General features: G+C 37.2%; 1 protein-coding gene across 1 annotated transcript in view; it reads right to left on the bottom strand.

Annotated features, from left to right (window-relative positions):
* EVI5 (ecotropic viral integration site 5) overlaps nt 1–19136 on the bottom strand; it is an 82361-nt gene that overhangs the window by 6849 nt on the left and 56376 nt on the right. Inside the window, exons 16-17 of the mRNA XM_072420797.1 lie at nt 12846–12866; nt 9517–9612 (exon numbers count right to left, since the gene is read on the bottom strand). Coding sequence (XP_072276898.1) covers nt 9517–9612; nt 12846–12866 — 117 coding nt within the window. The remainder of the gene's footprint in view (nt 1–9516; nt 9613–12845; nt 12867–19136) is intronic.

The raw sequence follows: 19136 nt of genomic DNA, 5'->3' as shown, positions 1-19136 counted from the left end.
TGGCACATTTGTGTTCCAATGCATTAAAAGTATGTGCAGCCTTCCTGGACTCCACCCACACCTGCATTTCTCTGCATCTGGTATGTTCTATGTGTATTACATGCACATATAGGCTTGTGAAATGTAGGTAAGACAACACAAACCGCTCCAAATATACAACACGTTGCCGTTTGTAACCAAAATAAATATTTCACGTAATCAAAATTTACCTTTGTAGTATGCTGCATTCTTTTAGATTACACGGAGGATTAGACGTTAGATCTATTACTTGTTCTTTACTAATTTTTGGGTGGTGAATCCAGAAACAAAAAAAATGTTTTTTGCTATCACATCCAGTTTTTACGATACAGGGTACCCTCCATATTTGTCAAAAAACATACAAATTTTTACATACAATGAAAAAATAATGAAATACCTTGAATATACCGTTTATTTAAATTTCTTTTGTTCATACAAAATGATTTATTGTTACTCTGACATTTTTTTTACAGTAAAACTAAATTGAAAACTAATTATGTAAGCAGTTAAGGTAAAAATTGACGCTTATTGCTTTTTTTCAGTGTTCAGTGAGTGTTCAGTGTTAGGACAATCCCGCCGGATGCTCCAATAATAGTCAGCCATCATATGTACATCCCATCTACCCTGATACCCTCTTTCCATGACCTTCAAATCTTGGTGGAATTGTTCACTTTGCTCATCACTGAGTGCACCAAGGTTTTCTGGAAAGTTAGAAAGATGGCTATGCAGAAAATGCACCTTGATGCTCATATTGCAACCAAGCATTTTGTAGCTCTCCAAGAGTTTCTGGACAATTTCTGTGTAATTATTTGCTCCTGTGTTTCCTTGACAATGGCTCTGAATGATAACCAAGCATTTTTTTCGACTTCTGACATTGTACTGATGAAATGTTCACCTTTGATGAGCTGCCGAATCTGTGGACCATCAAACACATCAGCCTTTATTTTTTCAAATGACAAGCTAGGAAATGCCAAAATGAGGTACTTGAAACGTCTCCTTCAGTTGGCAAAGCTTTAACAAACTGCTTCATCAGACCCAGTTTCATGTGCAGAGGCGGGAATGTAATATTCTTTCTATCAACAAGTGTCTCATGTAGAATGTTCGGATCACCTGGTTTTAGGGCAGATTTAGGAGACTAATTCTTTTCCACCCAATGCCTCTCACGAGCTGTGCTGTCCCACATGCACAGATAACAGGGATACTTGGGGTATCAACATTGCTGACCAAGAAGGAAGCATATCATTATAAGGTCAACACAGATGACCCAATTGTTTAGGTGATATTGCAACAACTCAATGACTCTCTTTATGTCTGCATATTCTTTACAAAGAGAAACTGAATGGCCAATTGGGACTGACCTAAACATATTGCCATTGTGAAGGAGAACACACTTTATGCTCCGCTTTGAGCTATCAATGTATAGTCACCATTCAGTTGAGTTATAGATTGGAATTCCCAATTCCTCCATTAAACCAGGTATGGTATGGCAATACACAAAGCCACTGTCAGTTCTAAAGTACTGCAAAAATGCAATTTTTCTGGTTTGAAAGTATGATACCTTTGTTAACTTTTTCAAGTAGGTTTTTCTCACGCAGTCTTGATGCTAGGAGTTCTGAAGCCTTCTTGGATAGTCCCAAATCACATGCCAAATCTCTCAACTCATGCTGATCAAACCCCTTATGAACAGAGTCCTCTTCAATTTCAAACTCTTCATCATTGTTGTCACCTAGTTCATCCCCATAATCATGTTCTTCAAGAGGGGGTAGTGTAATGAAAACCGGCACTGGGATTTCATCTGAATGAGCCACTGGGCATATAGCCCATGGTAGACTAGGATACTCTGTTACATTTATTTTTCTTGTTATATCCTGATCTCCTGGCTCTTCCCAAACCATAGTTATACCAAACGGCATCTTATCACGTGTTCCTTTTGTGCACATCTGTAAGCCCTCGACACAATGTTTGCACACCATATGAGGGGCCCAAGACTTATCTTGATCACCAAGTTTGATCATCTTTGAAATATGCCAAATAGGCTTGCTCTACAAATGTGCTGATGTTCTCCCTTTGACTGGGAATGGTGAAACTGCCACAGATATGACAAAAAGAATCAGTGTTCTTTAAGCTTTTACAACGAGAAACAGCAGAGCCAGACATGATCTGAAAGAAAGGAAATACGTGTGTGAGTGGAAGAATACATTTTGCTTATTCACTACGTAGAGCAGTGCACAACCTCTGACCACACTGTCTTGCGTGTAAATGAATAGCCTATACAAATCCACGCTACAGTAATCACATTAATAAAAGCGGTAGAGAAAAAAAAAAAACTGACGTGACAGAAGAAAACTGTACTTTCAGAATCAGCATACCTATTTAAGTGTAAATAGGCTTAAAAATTTGTTCAAAATTTTTCCCCAGTGTTAATACATTTTACTATATAGAATGCCTTTTTTTTAACAGCAAGTAATTACTTTGCATGTACCAATAGTAGCTCTATATACAAGTTTTGTTCAGAACAATAAATAGTGGAAACTGTAGCCTTTAGTGTGTAAAATGATTGGGGTTGCATATTACAACAATCAATACACAGAACTTGTAAAGCAGTACATTATAATATCTCCTTCCAGCATTCAGGTTGAATTTTAAGACCATTAAAATCCATAAAAGACTGCTAAATCCTGATATTGAGTTCCAATACACCCCTAACACCTTTGTGTAGTCCACATAAGAGAACAACACAGGCACTAAATAGAAATGTATATGCAAGGTTCCCTGCTAAATGCATACACACAGTACAATGGTTATAAATGATATTGTGGCTATACACTTACACTGCCAAGCTAAACTCCCGAGATATTATGTGAGCACCGACAGGCCACACATCTATTACTACATCCTTAAACTAACTCTCACAGACTGCTCATGGTTAAAAATGAGAAGTAGAATAACTGAGACCTGAAAACATGACTCATCTGTTTACCTGTAGATTGTGAGAATATAATACCTGTGGCTGAGCTTATGCATCATATTGAGCGTTACGTATAATTACTCCAGCACAAAAAAACTTCTTATAACCCAAGAGAAAGAAATAACACCGGCCTCTGCAAGCTACTTTCTACTACAATGGTCATCTATAAACCCAGATGGAGAACAATGCCACCTAGTGGACACTATATGCCAAACTGACACCAATATAAACTATATTTGTACACTTTCCCATACATATGTTGTTTTTACCATCTATCTTAGTATCTAAACCCAATGCATTGAAGTTCATATAAACTTCTGAAATATTATTCTCTCAACAAATACCTGGCAGCACTTCATGAGGGTTCTTGTTATGTGTGCTCCTGAATAGTGGCATGCCCTCAGCACAAGAACGGCCTACTCTGTTCTCACCATCAGTAAACCTGTCCTAAGAAATGATTTGCAGCCTATGCCAGAGTAAATGCATGCAGGCAAGAAGTGGTGTCAAAAAGTACAGCAAGATATCCCTGAGCTGTAAAAAAAAAAGAAATAGAAAATTGTAACACATTTTTGTAAACATCTTAGCCATTCTTTTTATCATACTGGGGGGTTTAGCAAATTACTTAGGTAGGGTTTAGATCTAGTTTCCAGTTTCAGACAGGGCTACAAACATCCGCAACTAAATATTAAAAAAAAAAAAAAAAGCACAACACTTGAATGAACCTAGGACAACATGGAGTAACCCATGAGCAGCCATAAGTAATGCCATTACAAACAATTTGGTTGCTGTACTGCACAGCACTGATTCTTGCAAATTACAGAATTTAACCCTTAGCATCCATCTGGGAAAGAAAAGGAGATTGGCTGATCAGACCTAAAGGCTGCCAAGTAACCTTGTACAGCTCAGCATGGGAAATCCCCTCCCCTCATTGCTTTTTCACAGCCATGTTCAGAACCGTTTCCTCAGTAGTGGTTAAAGCGGAATAAAGACAAAAAGTCTTCTAGAGCTGCAAAGGTCTTGGTTTTGTTTCAGAGTACTAAAGAGTTAGATCTTGCACACTTAATAAAACACAAACATACACATCTTGTGCACCTTCTGTATGTACAGCAGCAAGACAATGAGCTAGAGCATGACTTCGGTGACATGGGCTATAGGGCAATTAGAGGTGCAGGCCTGTATTTAAAAGAAATCTTTACATGGCCAAGATGAAGAAAAGACCATCAAGATCAAAAGCAAGGTGAATAAATTTATCTCAGATAAAACCCAATAGACATAATTGATCCAGAGGAAGGCAACACTCTTCTAAAGCATGGTATACAGAGTGATGTTTGGGGCAGCTGACCGTTTCTTAAAATTCCATTTATCCAGCTCTGGTTTCAGTAGTTTGACTTACCATCTAGGAACAAGCATGTAGCCATTGTAGGCAGACATCTATAATTATTAATAACTATGGAGACAAGAAGTAACACTGGCTGTTGGTCTGTTTAAATACCTCAGCGCATTAGTAACAACAAAAATGCTTCAAAACAAATTGTCTTTGAAGTTAAATTTCAGCCTTTACATTGATCTTGCAAAGTCAAAGCTTTCTCTCTTGCAATAAAACTACTCTTTTTTTTTTTTTTTACACTGAGCATTCCAGAGCTTGCATTAGAAGCTGCAGCCAGAGGTCAGATAGAACCCTCATTTCCTATCTGGAGGGCATCCAGCAATATTTTGCCTTTTCCTCCTCAGCCTTACTGTTCCAAGGCCTAAATGTTTCACTCACTGATATACAGTTCTTTCTCTCAGACAATAAGGATGACATGTGAATTCTTACTTGAAACTTGGTGCTATCTGTGTATTTCTTCCAGATCTGTGCAGTAAATCTAGGCAATAGCTTTCTGTGTTAGAACCAGTCAGTTCTGCACTGCGAGTGGTCTAATATACACCCCTAGGTATTTTTCTGCACATGGCCTGTAGGGGGTGGACATGTTGGGTCCCTGCCACAACCCTGCTCTCTGCACACCCTGGGGGTGGTTCACTGATGGGGTCGCCATCATCCAAGCCATAGTAAGGTTTTCAAAAACATTTGGTGAGAACAAAGTCCATGTTAATCCTTTGTAGCTATTGCAAATTAGAATATTTGTGTGCCCAGAGTTTATCTTTTAATACATCAAAAAGTCTTCAACCTGCTCAAAAATAAGGGATTTCTTCCTTCGGTATTTAAAGTACGTTTTAACCAAGCATTCTCACTGGTCCTGTGGACAAGTCTCAGATATTATAGTCTCCCAATAAACTTTTTGATAGTCACCAAATACTGTGTTGTCTTCTTTACCTTTAAAAAAATGTGCATAAAGGAGGGTAAGGAAATCAAGCCAGACCACAATTTAAAAAGTTTTCTTAAACAGATAGAAATTCACCTTGGCTTAGAAAACTGTGGCCTAGAACACACATAGAAGGAAAATCCTGCATAATTTATGGAGAGAGGCTTATATTGCTTTGCCATTGATGAGGACAGATCTTCTTACCACGAACTGCAAACACATCTAACACAATCATATCAGGCAGAAAACAGTTGCTAAAAATAATCTCACGGTTTGAAAGGGTTTTCCTTTTAGATGTTAATGTGCCGGCCTCAGAAAACTCATTGCTTCTAAAGCCCAGAGGCCAGCGCCTCCATCTTCAATTGTCCCAGCAGAATCACACTTACTTTCACACACCAATACAACTGCAAATTATAAAAGGGCAATAGATTTCTTGGCTCGTTTACAGCATTTTATGTAAATCAAGGTCTTTTTGAACTTTTCTTGGTAAATTGGTGCATCAAGCATCACAAATATGTTCAGCTTATCCCTTTTTTCATTGATTCTGTATCTTTAGTACATACCATGGAAACTTTTTGAGTCACAGAGCTGCCAACTCTGTGTAACAAAGCAGGTTAATGAGTTCAAATTAAAACCTATTACAACATAGGTGTAATCATGTACTGGAATGCTGCAAGCCCCGGTGACCTAGCTGATAAAGTTCGGAGACCACTGGCTGGTCACATGGAGAAGGCCTGCTCACTCACATATGAATACTACTACAGCTGTCATGGTAATATGCACACCTGGCATATTAACCCCAAGAGGTTCCAGTACGTCAAATTAACGTAAAAGTGCACCTATTCTTTTTTCCTGAATACATCTTCACCCTAAGATGGCCTGCCGCTATTGAAGTGGTGGCCCAGGTAATGTCAAGTGGGGGTGATGGAATTGTAAAACAGCACAGAATTGCCAACCCTTTGGCAGGTAAATGCTTGCCATATAAATATCAACTTTTACTCTATTTTGCCATTTGATTAGTGTTTTTTTTTTTTTTTTTTTTTTTTTAAAAACCTCGTAGGGATAAAACTAGCTGCCACTACTGAAATTTTTAAAGGGAACTTTTCCCTATTATGTAAGCATGAAAACTTCATAGCCACTTACACGGTTCTCACTACTTACCATCAATTGCCATGATAATATCTTGTTGTAATATCACTTTTGAACTCATCATACCTGTTTGAAAGAAACTATTCTGTTTTTTACTGATTTCCATCACACTCCTCTACTAATCCATGGTAAATAGCTAGGTCAGGTAAATTTTGAGTTCATCAATGGTCTCTATCACCAACCTATCGAACAAAGTATTGGAAGACAAAACTGTATTGTACATCTTCTATCCTTCTCAATTGTTTGTCAGTATCTACAATAAAGTGGTTCGAATGATAATTCTCGCCCAATACAAATGATCGTGCTTGTATCGCCAAAAGAATCTGACATGTATACAGCAGTCACCCAAGGCTGTTCATGGATCCATCAAGGATGGAACCGGGAATGACTGCTATACAAGTCAAGGGAAGAGAGTATAGCTGGGTGAAGCTCACTTTTTCACCTCCTTTCTCCATTAAACAAAATAGGCATGGTGGGTACAACACTTGTTCCATCGTCTGTCACTGGAAATAATCATGAAACTGTTTACAGAGATTAAAATTGCGTGTGTGTTTACAGCCTTAAGCTAGGTACACACTTCCAATAATTATCGTTAGAAAACTAACGATTACGACCGATCAACGATTATGCACAATTATATTTGAACAATCGTATTTTGGACAATTCTGTACATGCTGTAACGATTCGATCGTTCAAGTATAAGCCATCAATAGTGTACACACACTAGATACAACCGTTCAAACGATGCAGGAAGTGACCTGTAAAGGAGAAAGTGTATTGCAGAAACATGCACGATCACAGAACGACCATAGACACGATAGACAGTGAACATTCGTCTGCCAATCAGATCCGTCCTGACAGTCGTTCATTTCCAACCACAATCCTAGTTCGTCGGCGTCGTTGGTCACCTTTTTTGTGAACGATTTTCCGGCTGATTGGTCATTTGTTTCCAACGATAATTATTGGAAGTATGTACGCAGCTTTAGACTTAAGTGCACATGATGTTTTCACTGCTGCTGGTAATCAGCATTTTTGAGTTTAAGATAAAATAGTGGTCAGTGCTTCATTGATTGGTGGCTAACAAAGATGGGTCGATCAGCAACAAGAGTGCTGCCCGTGGTTCATGCCCACAACTGGTTTGCAGTCATGGCAAACCCTTTACTAAATACTGGTAATAAGCAAATGTGCTTATATCAATTATGGTTATCATACCATCGTAATTACTGAGATAATGATGTCTGCAACCCTACTCCATCCTGAAGTATACCTACTGCTCAGGACAACTGTGTGTCACCAGTTGTTAAAATATGGGCTATGATTGAAGGTCTGTCTTGACCTTCCCTTAATGTTTGAAAGGAGATATGGCAGCACCATGTAAATTGATAAAAACTGGAACAGGGATTGTGTTCATTGAACTTAGCAAGTTTTTATTTTGCTTCAGTTTCTTTCAATGCTGCAAAAGCAAAGAAATACTTTAAAAACAAGTCTGTTAAATGAGAGCTACAATATGTCTGTTTTACAGATTTGCTTTAAGTAGGTCAAAGAAAAGGAGGGTTTAAGATGAAAAGGGGCTAATTTCTGATCAAATCTGCTATTTAATTCAGTTTTCACAAAGTAACTGACATTAGGCAAGTATCCTTTTTTTGCAATCTCTGCCACAGCGACACAGGCACATACTTTCCCCACAACGGTAAGCGACCACAAATCAGCACATGTGCTTCAGGCAAAAAACAGCATGCTAGTTTCACAAAAAACCTCAACCATTAACACACACAGGGGATTGAAGATACAGGTTACTGCTGAAAAATACTTCTGCAATGTTTGATCAAATGAAAGAAATGTAAAACAAAATATTTATATGTAAAAATAGTAACCGGTCAGAGATGCTTGTTAAACAAAGGCACTATGGTTATTTCAAAGTCAGGGAGTTGCATATGGATAGCAATGTTGCATAGTTTTCCCCATTAAAATCTAATTTAAAATACCAAAGGGTTTTCTTTCTCTAACAGGGAAGATGTGCATGGGTTTTAATGGTGCCAAATATCAACACTAACACAATATATGTTAAGAATACAATTTGTTGCAATTTATATTACAATATTATAAACACGTATCACAAAAAGATAAAATGCTTGCAAACTGCAAATAATGAGAGTTCAGTAATCACATGATTTGTAATGATACACAATAACTTTTAAAGTTCTTAATGCGTTCACCAAATGCATTAGGACTGTAAAAGTTATTGTGTATCATTACAAATAATGTGATTACTGAATTGTCATTATTTGCATATTGCAAGCATTTATCGTTTTGTGATATGTTTTTATAATATTGTATAATAAATTGTGTTGGCACCATTAAAACACATGCAGATTTTCCCTGTTGGGGAAAGAAAACCCTTTGGTATTTGTGAGTAATAGGTGCAATGTAAACAATTCTCCCACAGTATCCATTCAAAAATCTAATTTAAAGCCAAGATCAGGGTTCAGGAAAAGCAGTGCAACATAATACACTGGAAACAAACGCAAGAATTGAATATTGCATAGCTCATTGAGCAGCAGCACTAGTTGTTATTCAACTTCCATTTAGTTATTTCATTTTTTTCTTTTATGGAAGAAAAAAGTAACAATTCTAGCTGCACTGATTGTTCAAGTTATTGCTTACCAAGCTGAATGCAGGGAAATTCACATGACTGAACAGGTTGGAGGCAGCTAAAATATTTTCAGTAGGGTTGACTATAACTTGGTGAAGTTGTATAAACAATGTTACTATTAGTATAGGTTGTTTATATTGACAATATTAAAAATGTCGATCTATTTAATGCAAAGAATGCAATTTGCAGCTTTATGCTTACAATATTAACAGATAAAGTTTCTTTCCTTTCTAAGGTCAAAAAATCATGACTAAAACGTCTTAACAGGAAACATTTTCTACCAATATAGGGCAAATACAAGTGGGGAAGTATACCTGAAAATGGTTTAGTTAATTAGGTCTAAGACAAGCAAATGCTCTTCTTTGCAAAACAGCAAGCATGGATGTCAAAAAGAATGATACAGCTGCCTTTCATCTCATGCTTACCTCGTGTTTCAGTTCTGCAATTTGATCCTTTAATTCTCTGATGTACTGGCTTGAGTCAGAGTTGTTAAGCTGTCCTTGTATTTTCCCCTCTTCTTTCTATATAAAGAAAAAGAAAGCAAAACAATCAAATGGACTGAAACAGGAAAAAGATGGCTAAGTGGTCTATAGAGCAAAAACGCCACAAAGTAAACCAACCACAAATTTCTGACCTTGGTCAAGGTGCAAGTAACAACGCACATAAAGAAAAAGTTTTAGGTCTTGTGGGATGCACAGCTGACAATGGACATATTGCACGCATACCTCCTATTTAAGCGTCGGTTCACAAATACATGGATAGTATTATCAGAAACCGTCCATCTGGTCCTAATGCTGCAACACTTACACTGGACCTTCTAGGTTTCGCTTTGGGCAAGCTTATCACCTTATTAGAAGACAACTCTCCCGATTTTTCCCAGCTTGGTAAAATATAGTGAACCATCACCTAATGTTTTGCTCTAGTGCCAAGGTCTCCCCTAGATCCATGTCCTCTAAAACTATTGTGTTCCTGACTCTAGTGTCCTGCGCTCCTGTAAACCCCAGACCTCCATTGAAACTATGACCCTATGACCAAGTTTGTTCTTGTGACTTTGCATTTCCTGCATTGCCATCCTTCCAGTTACCATAAGCTACCCAATCATCAATATACTTGACCACAGTCGCCAATATACTTGACCATTGCCTGTCCTGACTTTCGGCCTGTCTCTGATCGTGCCACTGCTCATCATCATTGTTCCTTGTTCATTCCAGTGACTTGCTGATGAATTAAATAATCAATATTTATCACATACATGAAAAGAGCTTGTTCATGAATAGCTGCAGCAGCTTTCACAGAGTTAGACTAGTCACTTAGATCAGGTACACCATAGTGCATAAAGTAGGTTTTTGGTGCATTTTCTAGAAACTCCTAACGTATTAAGGTGCTATGACAACGTTAAAAGTACTGTAAAACTATAATGCACACGTGAGCCCTCCATTTGTATAGTAGATTATTGATAGAGCACACTTCTAACACAGGTCTGTAATGCTACAAAGTGAGTGTATGACCCGCTTACAAACATAGGCCTTAAGAGTGCATTTTTACCTTTACTTTTGAGCTATGTACACCTTTGCAACATGCAGCTTTTTTGTAGCTCAAAAAGATGAGGCCTCATGTATACTGGTATTCTGGCCAAAAGCAGCTGCTCAAGAGCTTGTGTTTATAAAAAAAATAAAAAAAAAAAAAAACATCACAATCGAACCATCATCTATACTATTCTATTTCTACTAAACCATTCTATTTACGTTCATAAGAATCTGCTGCCCATATGCTGCCCATCATTTGATCTGTGTTTCAAATGCATGGCAAATTTAGGAAAATTATATCCTTTCTACAGAAGCCTAACATTTGTCTCAACTGCATAGTAAAGAATTTTGAAAAATTTCAAGTAGAACGTGCATGTAAAATATGTGTTTTTGTTTGTGTACTTTGGTGGAATGCCAAATGAACCCATGCATTCATGTTGCATTATGTATCGTTAATAATAAACACATACACATGGCAGCAATTTATTTCATGCTTTAAAAGCTGCAAGGCAGTAACAGACAAAACATGCTGGTAATAATAGCTTTGGTGTCTGTAATAAAAAAAAAAAAAAAAAAAAAAAAAAAACCTCTATTGTGCTAATTATACTTTCCTAATATTTTCGTGGGAAATTTCAGTCACAAATATGTTTTCTAAGAACCTGTACATAAATGAAGTTTTATCAAAGGCTGTCAGTTAACAGACTTCCTTCATAAAGACAACAGATGTGTGAAAAAGAGTCAAAGGAATCTAGTAGGTAACCAAGTTCCTTTAGAGCGAGCTAATCCTTCGGGTGCTGTGGCATATTCACCAGAGCATCCACCTGGCATAACAAGGGGCAGAGACACGGCAGCGGTTTATCTTTCCGGGCAAATGTTAAAATACGGTTGGAGAATGTAAGAAAGCAAAAAGGATTTATTTTGTTGTTTAAAAACTTAGTTTTGAAAATACCAATGACACATAAATGTGTCTATACAATTGCTGTATTAGATCACAATACTTTGTAGGCCATGTGGTAATACTTCGTTCATACTAATCCCAGCAAAACATGAAATGCCATAAAGCGTACAAATTTCAAGGGTGATAAAATAACCCAGAATGACTTTTAAGACATCCTTTTAGAGTATAATATTGTGACAAAATTCAAAGAATAATTAACATATATTAAAATATAATAACTTATTGCATGTTACTATGGAGTTAAAAAGTACCTATTAAGGACAATAAAAACACTAAGTACATAATATCAAGTGATCTTTCTGCAACGATAACTGCTTCAACAGCAGATTCTCCATATGCCATGGTGGGGTAGACAAGTGAACATGAATAAATTGAAGTCTTGTTTGTAGAGATGGTAGTCATACATATCCACCACTTTTATTATAACTTCATTCTCAGAAGGATCAGTAGATTAAAAATGATATCTGATCTAAATACAGATCGGGGTTTATTTACTAAAAAATGACTGAGATGAAGGAGAGCAGACTTTAATCTTCCAAACCAAGTACCAATAGCAAAAACCTGGTTCCTTGCACATGATTAGGTCGGTGTTGCAAAACAAATTTCCATGGACAGAAAATTTGTGTGCAATCTACCAGGAGAAGGATTCAGAATTTTGCAGACTTGGAGGGAAGAATAAAGTATGCTGAATGTGTAATTGGTGACTACCAATGCAGGTTAAGAGCTGGATATCTCTGAACACATATGTCGACACAAACCATTTAAAACAATATACAGAATATGGCAGCTAAGCACCACCATTCGGAAGATTTTTATACCCTTTTGACAGAGTTAATAAAGTCAATAGAAAAAAAAATTGCTGGTCAGTCTTATAAGCATAAGGATTCCTTAAAAGGTTTTTTGGCCTAACAGAAAAAGGAAAAGTCTGGAACCAATACAGATATTTCAAAGACAAGCAATAGATTAAAGCATAAAAACAGTGATCCCTAACTAGGAATAATGAATCAATAACCACAGTATTTGTATGGGTTCTGGAGAAAATCTAGAACCCACAGCAGAACACTTAAAAGATGACCTATGGAAATGGATTTTAAAAACTGGAGAGAGAAGACTGAAGACTTTGCATTTTTTAGCACTTAGAAGTTGCGGAGTAAGAGAAGGGAAAAGCAGATTGTTACTGGCAGACAGGTTTGTAAGTTTTCATTACAGCCTGTGCACTAAACATGCACCACTTGCTTTTTTTTTTTCTCAAAATGAATTCCACACTCACTAGGATGAGGTCCTTCTTGCATTACCATGGATGTTTTGAAACCAAAATACATCTCTTAAGCACATTTCTATTTCCCATCGTGGGCATGTTATGCTCCCAATTCATACAGGGTGCTCCTTCAACTCACCGTGAGACATTCTTTCCTTATAACCGGACCTAACCATGCAAATATATGTAAATAGAAACCGTTTAGGACTATGGCAGGGAAGATCCTAAATAGTGCTTTAAAAAATATAGTCAGTCAATAGTATATATCTAAATTTAAATATATATCTGTACTTCTAATACAAGAAAAACAACAGAGAAAAATTAGGACAGTGCAAGCCATCCTTATCAATATACTGCATCTGTTTCTGAACTAAATACATTACTTATCAACAAACCAATAAGGGCATGGTATTACCAGATATGAGCTAACAAACATTGCTTTACATTAAAGCTGATGTTTAAGCAATTGCAGAGGACCACACAAATTATGTAACTCTGCAAACAGTCATTCAGAGCACAATGTGGTAAAATCTTGCATGATGCTAAGCTTAAGAGTTATAGAGATTTCTTAAGAGGTTTTCAACCACTGTGCTTCTCTGAGCTTGCAGCACATGAAAGTAATCAGTTTCTTCTGCGCATTGCTATAGGCAATACAGGTGTTTGGGGGGCTGCAGCCACAATATGAAAACCAGTTTTAGAAGACATTCTACAATTCCTAGAACAGGTGCACAGACGACAGCACTGAAATGCCATTGCGGTAACCCCCTCTTAAAACATACCCCCTATACATATTAGGAAAATGCTATAGAACCCAAGACAATATCAAGGAACACCAAAACTGTATTTACTAAGTAATATATTAACCCCACACTTTCTTTTGACATTTGACACACTTGGGGATTATCAGTATAAAGTTTGAAGTTTGTTCAAAAGTAAAGTTTACAAAGTCTAATGTACAGATGTCAAAGAAAATTACATAGTTTGGCATGGTCTTTAACAGCACATTTACTATACTGTGTTGTAGTTCTGCAGTGCCATTCACTGAAATTGTGCTAGCAAAAGTGCAGCTGGTCTGATTTCTCATGCACTGGGGTACATTGGGCAGTATATATAACTGGGCTACCTGTAATTTAACACTTGATAATGAATGGTAAATACAATGGACCTGGCTGGCGAGCTAGCAGAGAACATTTTATTTGTAAACACAGTCCCATTTACAGCTCCTGGGCACCTATTGGCAGTTGATAGGCACCTGGGAGCAGTAACAGGTGATAAACTAGGTTTTTTCAAAGTTTGCAAACACCTTAGCAAAGTGTGCTTCTCTTCTCCCCAACCCCCATTTTTTTCCCCACAAAGACTTATATTGAAACTGCTTTTGCAAGCGTTTTTTTGAAAGCAGTTTCAGGCTTCTATTCCATCTTCTGCCCTCCAGAAGATCTGAAACAGAAATAAAACCCACTACAGATGCTCAAAAATAATAGAAAAAAGTGTAAAAAAGCAGTTTTGATCCAAGTCTGAGGAGGTGGCCCTGGCGTCTGCAAAAAAGAAGTGAGGCAACATTATCGCAAAAAACAAACAAACCAATTTGTTCCAATGTTAACCATTTTTTTGCATTTGGTGAAACAGCTCTCAAAAAATGCCAAAGGCTCCCGGCTGTCCCATTACACAAATACAGGCTTCTAAGAGCAAATTCACAATTGTCAGTTTTTTACAATTTGACTTTAGTAGATTAAAATTTGACTTTTACAAAATTTGGAACACAGTAAAATACATAGACCTAAAGCAGTTACTTTCCTGAACAGCATTAGCAGTTAACTGAATAACTTAGGATTCAAACCCTACATTTCTTACAGTCTACAGACTATGCATTTATCCATTACCAATATGAATTGTTCCAAATATTTGGAGCTCCTATTTCTTCTCCCACTGGCCACAGTACAGCCACATTAAAATTTGAAGGCCTGTGCACTGTACCTTTGCTTACAGAGTTTGAGAACACCTACTTATAGTAGATTTGCAAGCGTTAGGTTACTCATATATAACATATATGTCACACATGAGCAGCATATGAGCAGTAATAGAAGGGCCTGGGAGATAAAGGAAGTTTCCTAAAGTGTAAGCGAATGTAAGCAAGAAAGTTGGGGTGGGGTTGGGGGTTAAGGCCATTTTTACTTTAGGACACCCTATATTAAATGTCACTTCACATGACACAACATGTCCGCATTATCAAACCACATTTTATTCTTCAGGAACACGCATACCTTTTTTTACCATCTATAAAACATGCTGCACTGACTACATTGTCATGTTCTGTCTTACATTTCCAGCTGTATTGTGGTTTATTGACATTAAAGTATATCTAAACTCAAGAAAATTAATATATTGAACTTTATGCAGTTTACTAATGTAGTCGTTTGCAGTAGTTTATTTTTTTATGTGGAAATAGTCTATGGTAGGAACAGACCAAGTGGTCCATAAATACAATGTCTGGGATAGGCATACACTCCTTACAAGAAACAGACCTCTTAAAAGAGAAAGGGTGCTTGAAGTGATGGTGCTGTGCAGAAGTCAATAAAACAGTAGACCAAGTCGGTAAACCAGCACGGTAAAGTACAAGATTCCTACTTATTGTGCACAGGGTCCCTTCTTGAAGGCAACAAAGTGAGCAGTCAAAATATCCATACAACATTATGGTCATAGGAAAAAAACAAAAGAAAAAAAAAATGGATCACAACCCCCCTCCTCCAAGCTTCTCTCAATTGCATGGCTGCTTTAGGCAGCACCTCCAAGATGGCTGGCACTTTTGGTGCATTATCATGTGAATACTAATATTATTATTACACTGTATTTATATAGCACCATCATATTACGCAGGTTACGCAGCGCTGTACAAAGTCCATAGTCGTGTCACTAACTGTCCATCAAAGGAGCTCACAATCTAATGTCCCTACCATAGTCATATGTCATTAATGTAGTCTAAGGGAGAAACCTAACTGCATGTTTTTGGGATGTGGGAGGAAACCGGATTACCCGGAGGAAACCCACACAGACACGGGGAGAACCTGCAGACTCCAAGCAGATAATGTCCTGGCTGGGAATCGAACCTGGGACCTAGCGCTGCAAAGGCCGGAGTGCTAACCTAAAGTATTAGTAACTTCACTTGCCCCATACTACTTCAGATAAAAATGAATTACTTGAGGAGGGGAGGGAGCGGGTAAATTTATACGTTCACACCACAATCTAGCAGTAAGTGCAGACCACACAATCACCTCTCACTTAATATTCTTAAACTTGCTCTGTGGTCTTGTATGATGAAGGCCGTATTTTGAAAAATTCAGCACAACACAAAAGCACAGAAAATGTGGTAAAGTGTCCTTTCAGTGACATTGTGGTGACTCATTTAAGTGTAAAGAAAAAAAAACTAAGAGCACTGGGGTTGATTTAAAAGAAAATACTTAAAACCGTGTTTCCTGTAAACCAAAAGATGGAAAATGTACCTTGAGGTCTGAGGCTTTATAAATTTAAAAAAAAAAAAAAAAAACAGACTCAATTAAGGACACTGATTTGGGTAAAACAGAATGCATTTATTTCCCTGTCTGGAGATTGAAATAGTGGAATGCAGTCTAATTTGAAGACAATTTAGGGATTCAGCTATTATATGTGGCTATAAAGATCTTAAAACATTTCTATAACAAAGCAGTTTGTAACCCAGCCAGTGAAATAACACTAGCTTGTCCACCTTTATCAATCAATAAGGAAAGATTTCTTTTGTATTTTTATAGCTTGTGGTATACATATCTAGAAAATATCTTCACATTGGCATAGACATATAAATAGTCCATGGTTTGCCAATTACTTGGCAATTTATTTCCCCTAAAGCCCTTTTCCAGTTGCCTTTATTTACCCAATATTAGGAAATCCATGTTTCTGTTACAATGGCCTTATTTATGATACAGACATTGTCTAACTGCCTTCTGAACTAGTTCCATTTTCAAAATTATGATTTTAAAATCCTTACAGCAAAATAAAAATAGTAACATTCTAGTGTTCTAGTGGTAATGTGATCATATACTTCATAGAATATCGCCCAGATTCATTTTTTTCTTAAATATCTGTCTGTGCTCAGAACCACTGTATCAAACCTGAAGTCTTCACTTAGGATATAAAATAATTAGCCTTAAAGGTGCAGCACTGTTACTCTAAAAAGGATGTCACATTGCAATAATGTAAAACAATACATATACAAACACAGAAATGCAAAACACAAACCCCCTACTATAAAGTTTATAAAGTAGGAGGGGGTTTGACAAATCGCAGATTATGAACACCTAATACACCTACAAAAGCATGGTTGGCATCTAACAGACTCCCCGTCTTCTTAAACTTGCAATACAATTATTATTATTAATATTATAGAAGTCCTGTCTTAAAAAAACAAATCATCTAATTGTAAATGCCATTGACTTTCAGCACAGGTGGTAGTTTTCAACGTGAATCCCTGACATACAGGCCACACAGGGGCCGTACTTGAGGTCTCTTGATATGTGTATCAACCTATAGGTCAGGTTGGTATATTTAATGCTCCATATAACATTGGGAAATATTTTGGAAACTAGTCCTCGGATCTCAACTGCATGATAAAAGCAGATATGCTAGCTGTGGGTGCACTTAAGAAACTTCCTTTACTTCTCAGCTGATGTATTGCATTTTAACTGTAATACCTTATGAATTCTTCCGAATTCAGTGCCTGTGCTTCCTCAAAAGTAAAAGGGCTTTTTTTTTTTTTTTTTAACTGATAAACATGTGGTGGTGATGCTGGTGACAGGGAAGACAAGCAAGCGTCGTGAGTCATAAAAACATAACTACACCTTGTACCTGGCTTTATGCCATTCACTACTATGAAAACTGGTAAAAAACATTAGTTAGATCACACTGTGGCGGAGGATCCTGTGTTCTAGGCACTCTGTGGGTTTCAGGCTTTTAACAGAAAGAAAAAAAAAATCAGTATAAATAGAAGATGCTGGAAGCTTTGTTACCACACATTCTAACTATTCTACCACTGGAAATGTAGCCAACGGTCTCCAATTCAATCAACTAATAGACCAAACGGACTGGGCAAGGTATTAGGCTTCGTCCAAATTTACATATAATTACACCAGTCACAAACATTATGTTTAGATTACACAATTCATTTAATGTTGTCCGCAAGATCAATTATTGTGACTAAACTGATCAAAAATAAAAAAATCACAACAAAAGATTTCAACTTATTTTGTAGGCTCTCCAAGAATTTGACACTGCTCTGTCAATAGGTCAAAGTAGACTGAAAAAAGAAGGTAATTAAGTGCAGGACACCACCCCGTGTGTTGCATTGTTTATTATTTTATAGATTTGGTTTGCAATCTAGGACCGACATCAAAAATGTCAATGTTTAAAGCGACCATTGTATTTGTTTACAACAATATAGAGCAGAGGATAGAATATGTATAAAGTAAATGCAAAGTTTATGTAGGCCTCAGGTATTCATAGGCCCTTGCAGTACTATCCCCTAACAGAGTCATATCTAATGATACACAATGCTAGCTCTAATGGTCTTCCAATATTTCCCCGCCACTCATATCAGTCAACATTAGAACACACACAAGCATCCAGTTAATAAACAGAATTTTTAGGGGTCTGATGGAGAAAACAAGCACTCAGGACACTATATTAATTGGCCTTGCCTGTCTAGCCCTCGCAAAAAAAATGAATACCAATCTGTCAGCAAGGTGTGTTGGGATGTCATGCATTCACTGCATAAAACTAAAGTGATTAGCCACAGATCAATCAATACCCCTAAGGGGTATTCCCATAGGCTCCTCCTCTGGGCAACTGGACCCCCACTGCTGATTTTCTAAAACACTTCATGCACCAGTTGCAGGAACTGATGTAATCTCCTACAATGCAGGACCACTAAGTCAGGGGTGTTTCCCATTACTAATTGAGAGCAGCATTCAATAGAACTACTAAAACATTTTGTATTCTGCAATGTTCTAAAACGTTTTTATAGATAACATTGAAATGTGTTGATTTACAACAAAAAGCAGTTTTCTTTGCAACTCCCCTTGACTAAAGATGTCTACTGTGCTGCCTTATAAAATCTAAATCATGACGTACTTAAAAAGCTCATCTTCATGTGCAACTTCTTACTACCCATCATAAAATGTTCCACACTTAAACTGGCCATCCAGGTGCGTTCACAATGTTATTGCCTCTTGCCTACTGCCTCCTGACAACACTCTTCACCACTGTAAGAGGACCTAG

This window comes from Pyxicephalus adspersus, chromosome 8, assembly GCF_032062135.1.
Source record: "Pyxicephalus adspersus chromosome 8, UCB_Pads_2.0, whole genome shotgun sequence".
In the NCBI taxonomy this organism is placed as follows: domain Eukaryota; kingdom Metazoa; phylum Chordata; class Amphibia; order Anura; family Pyxicephalidae; genus Pyxicephalus; species Pyxicephalus adspersus.
Note: the sequence above shows the minus strand (reverse complement) of the source record. Positions and strands in the feature narration are given on the sequence as shown.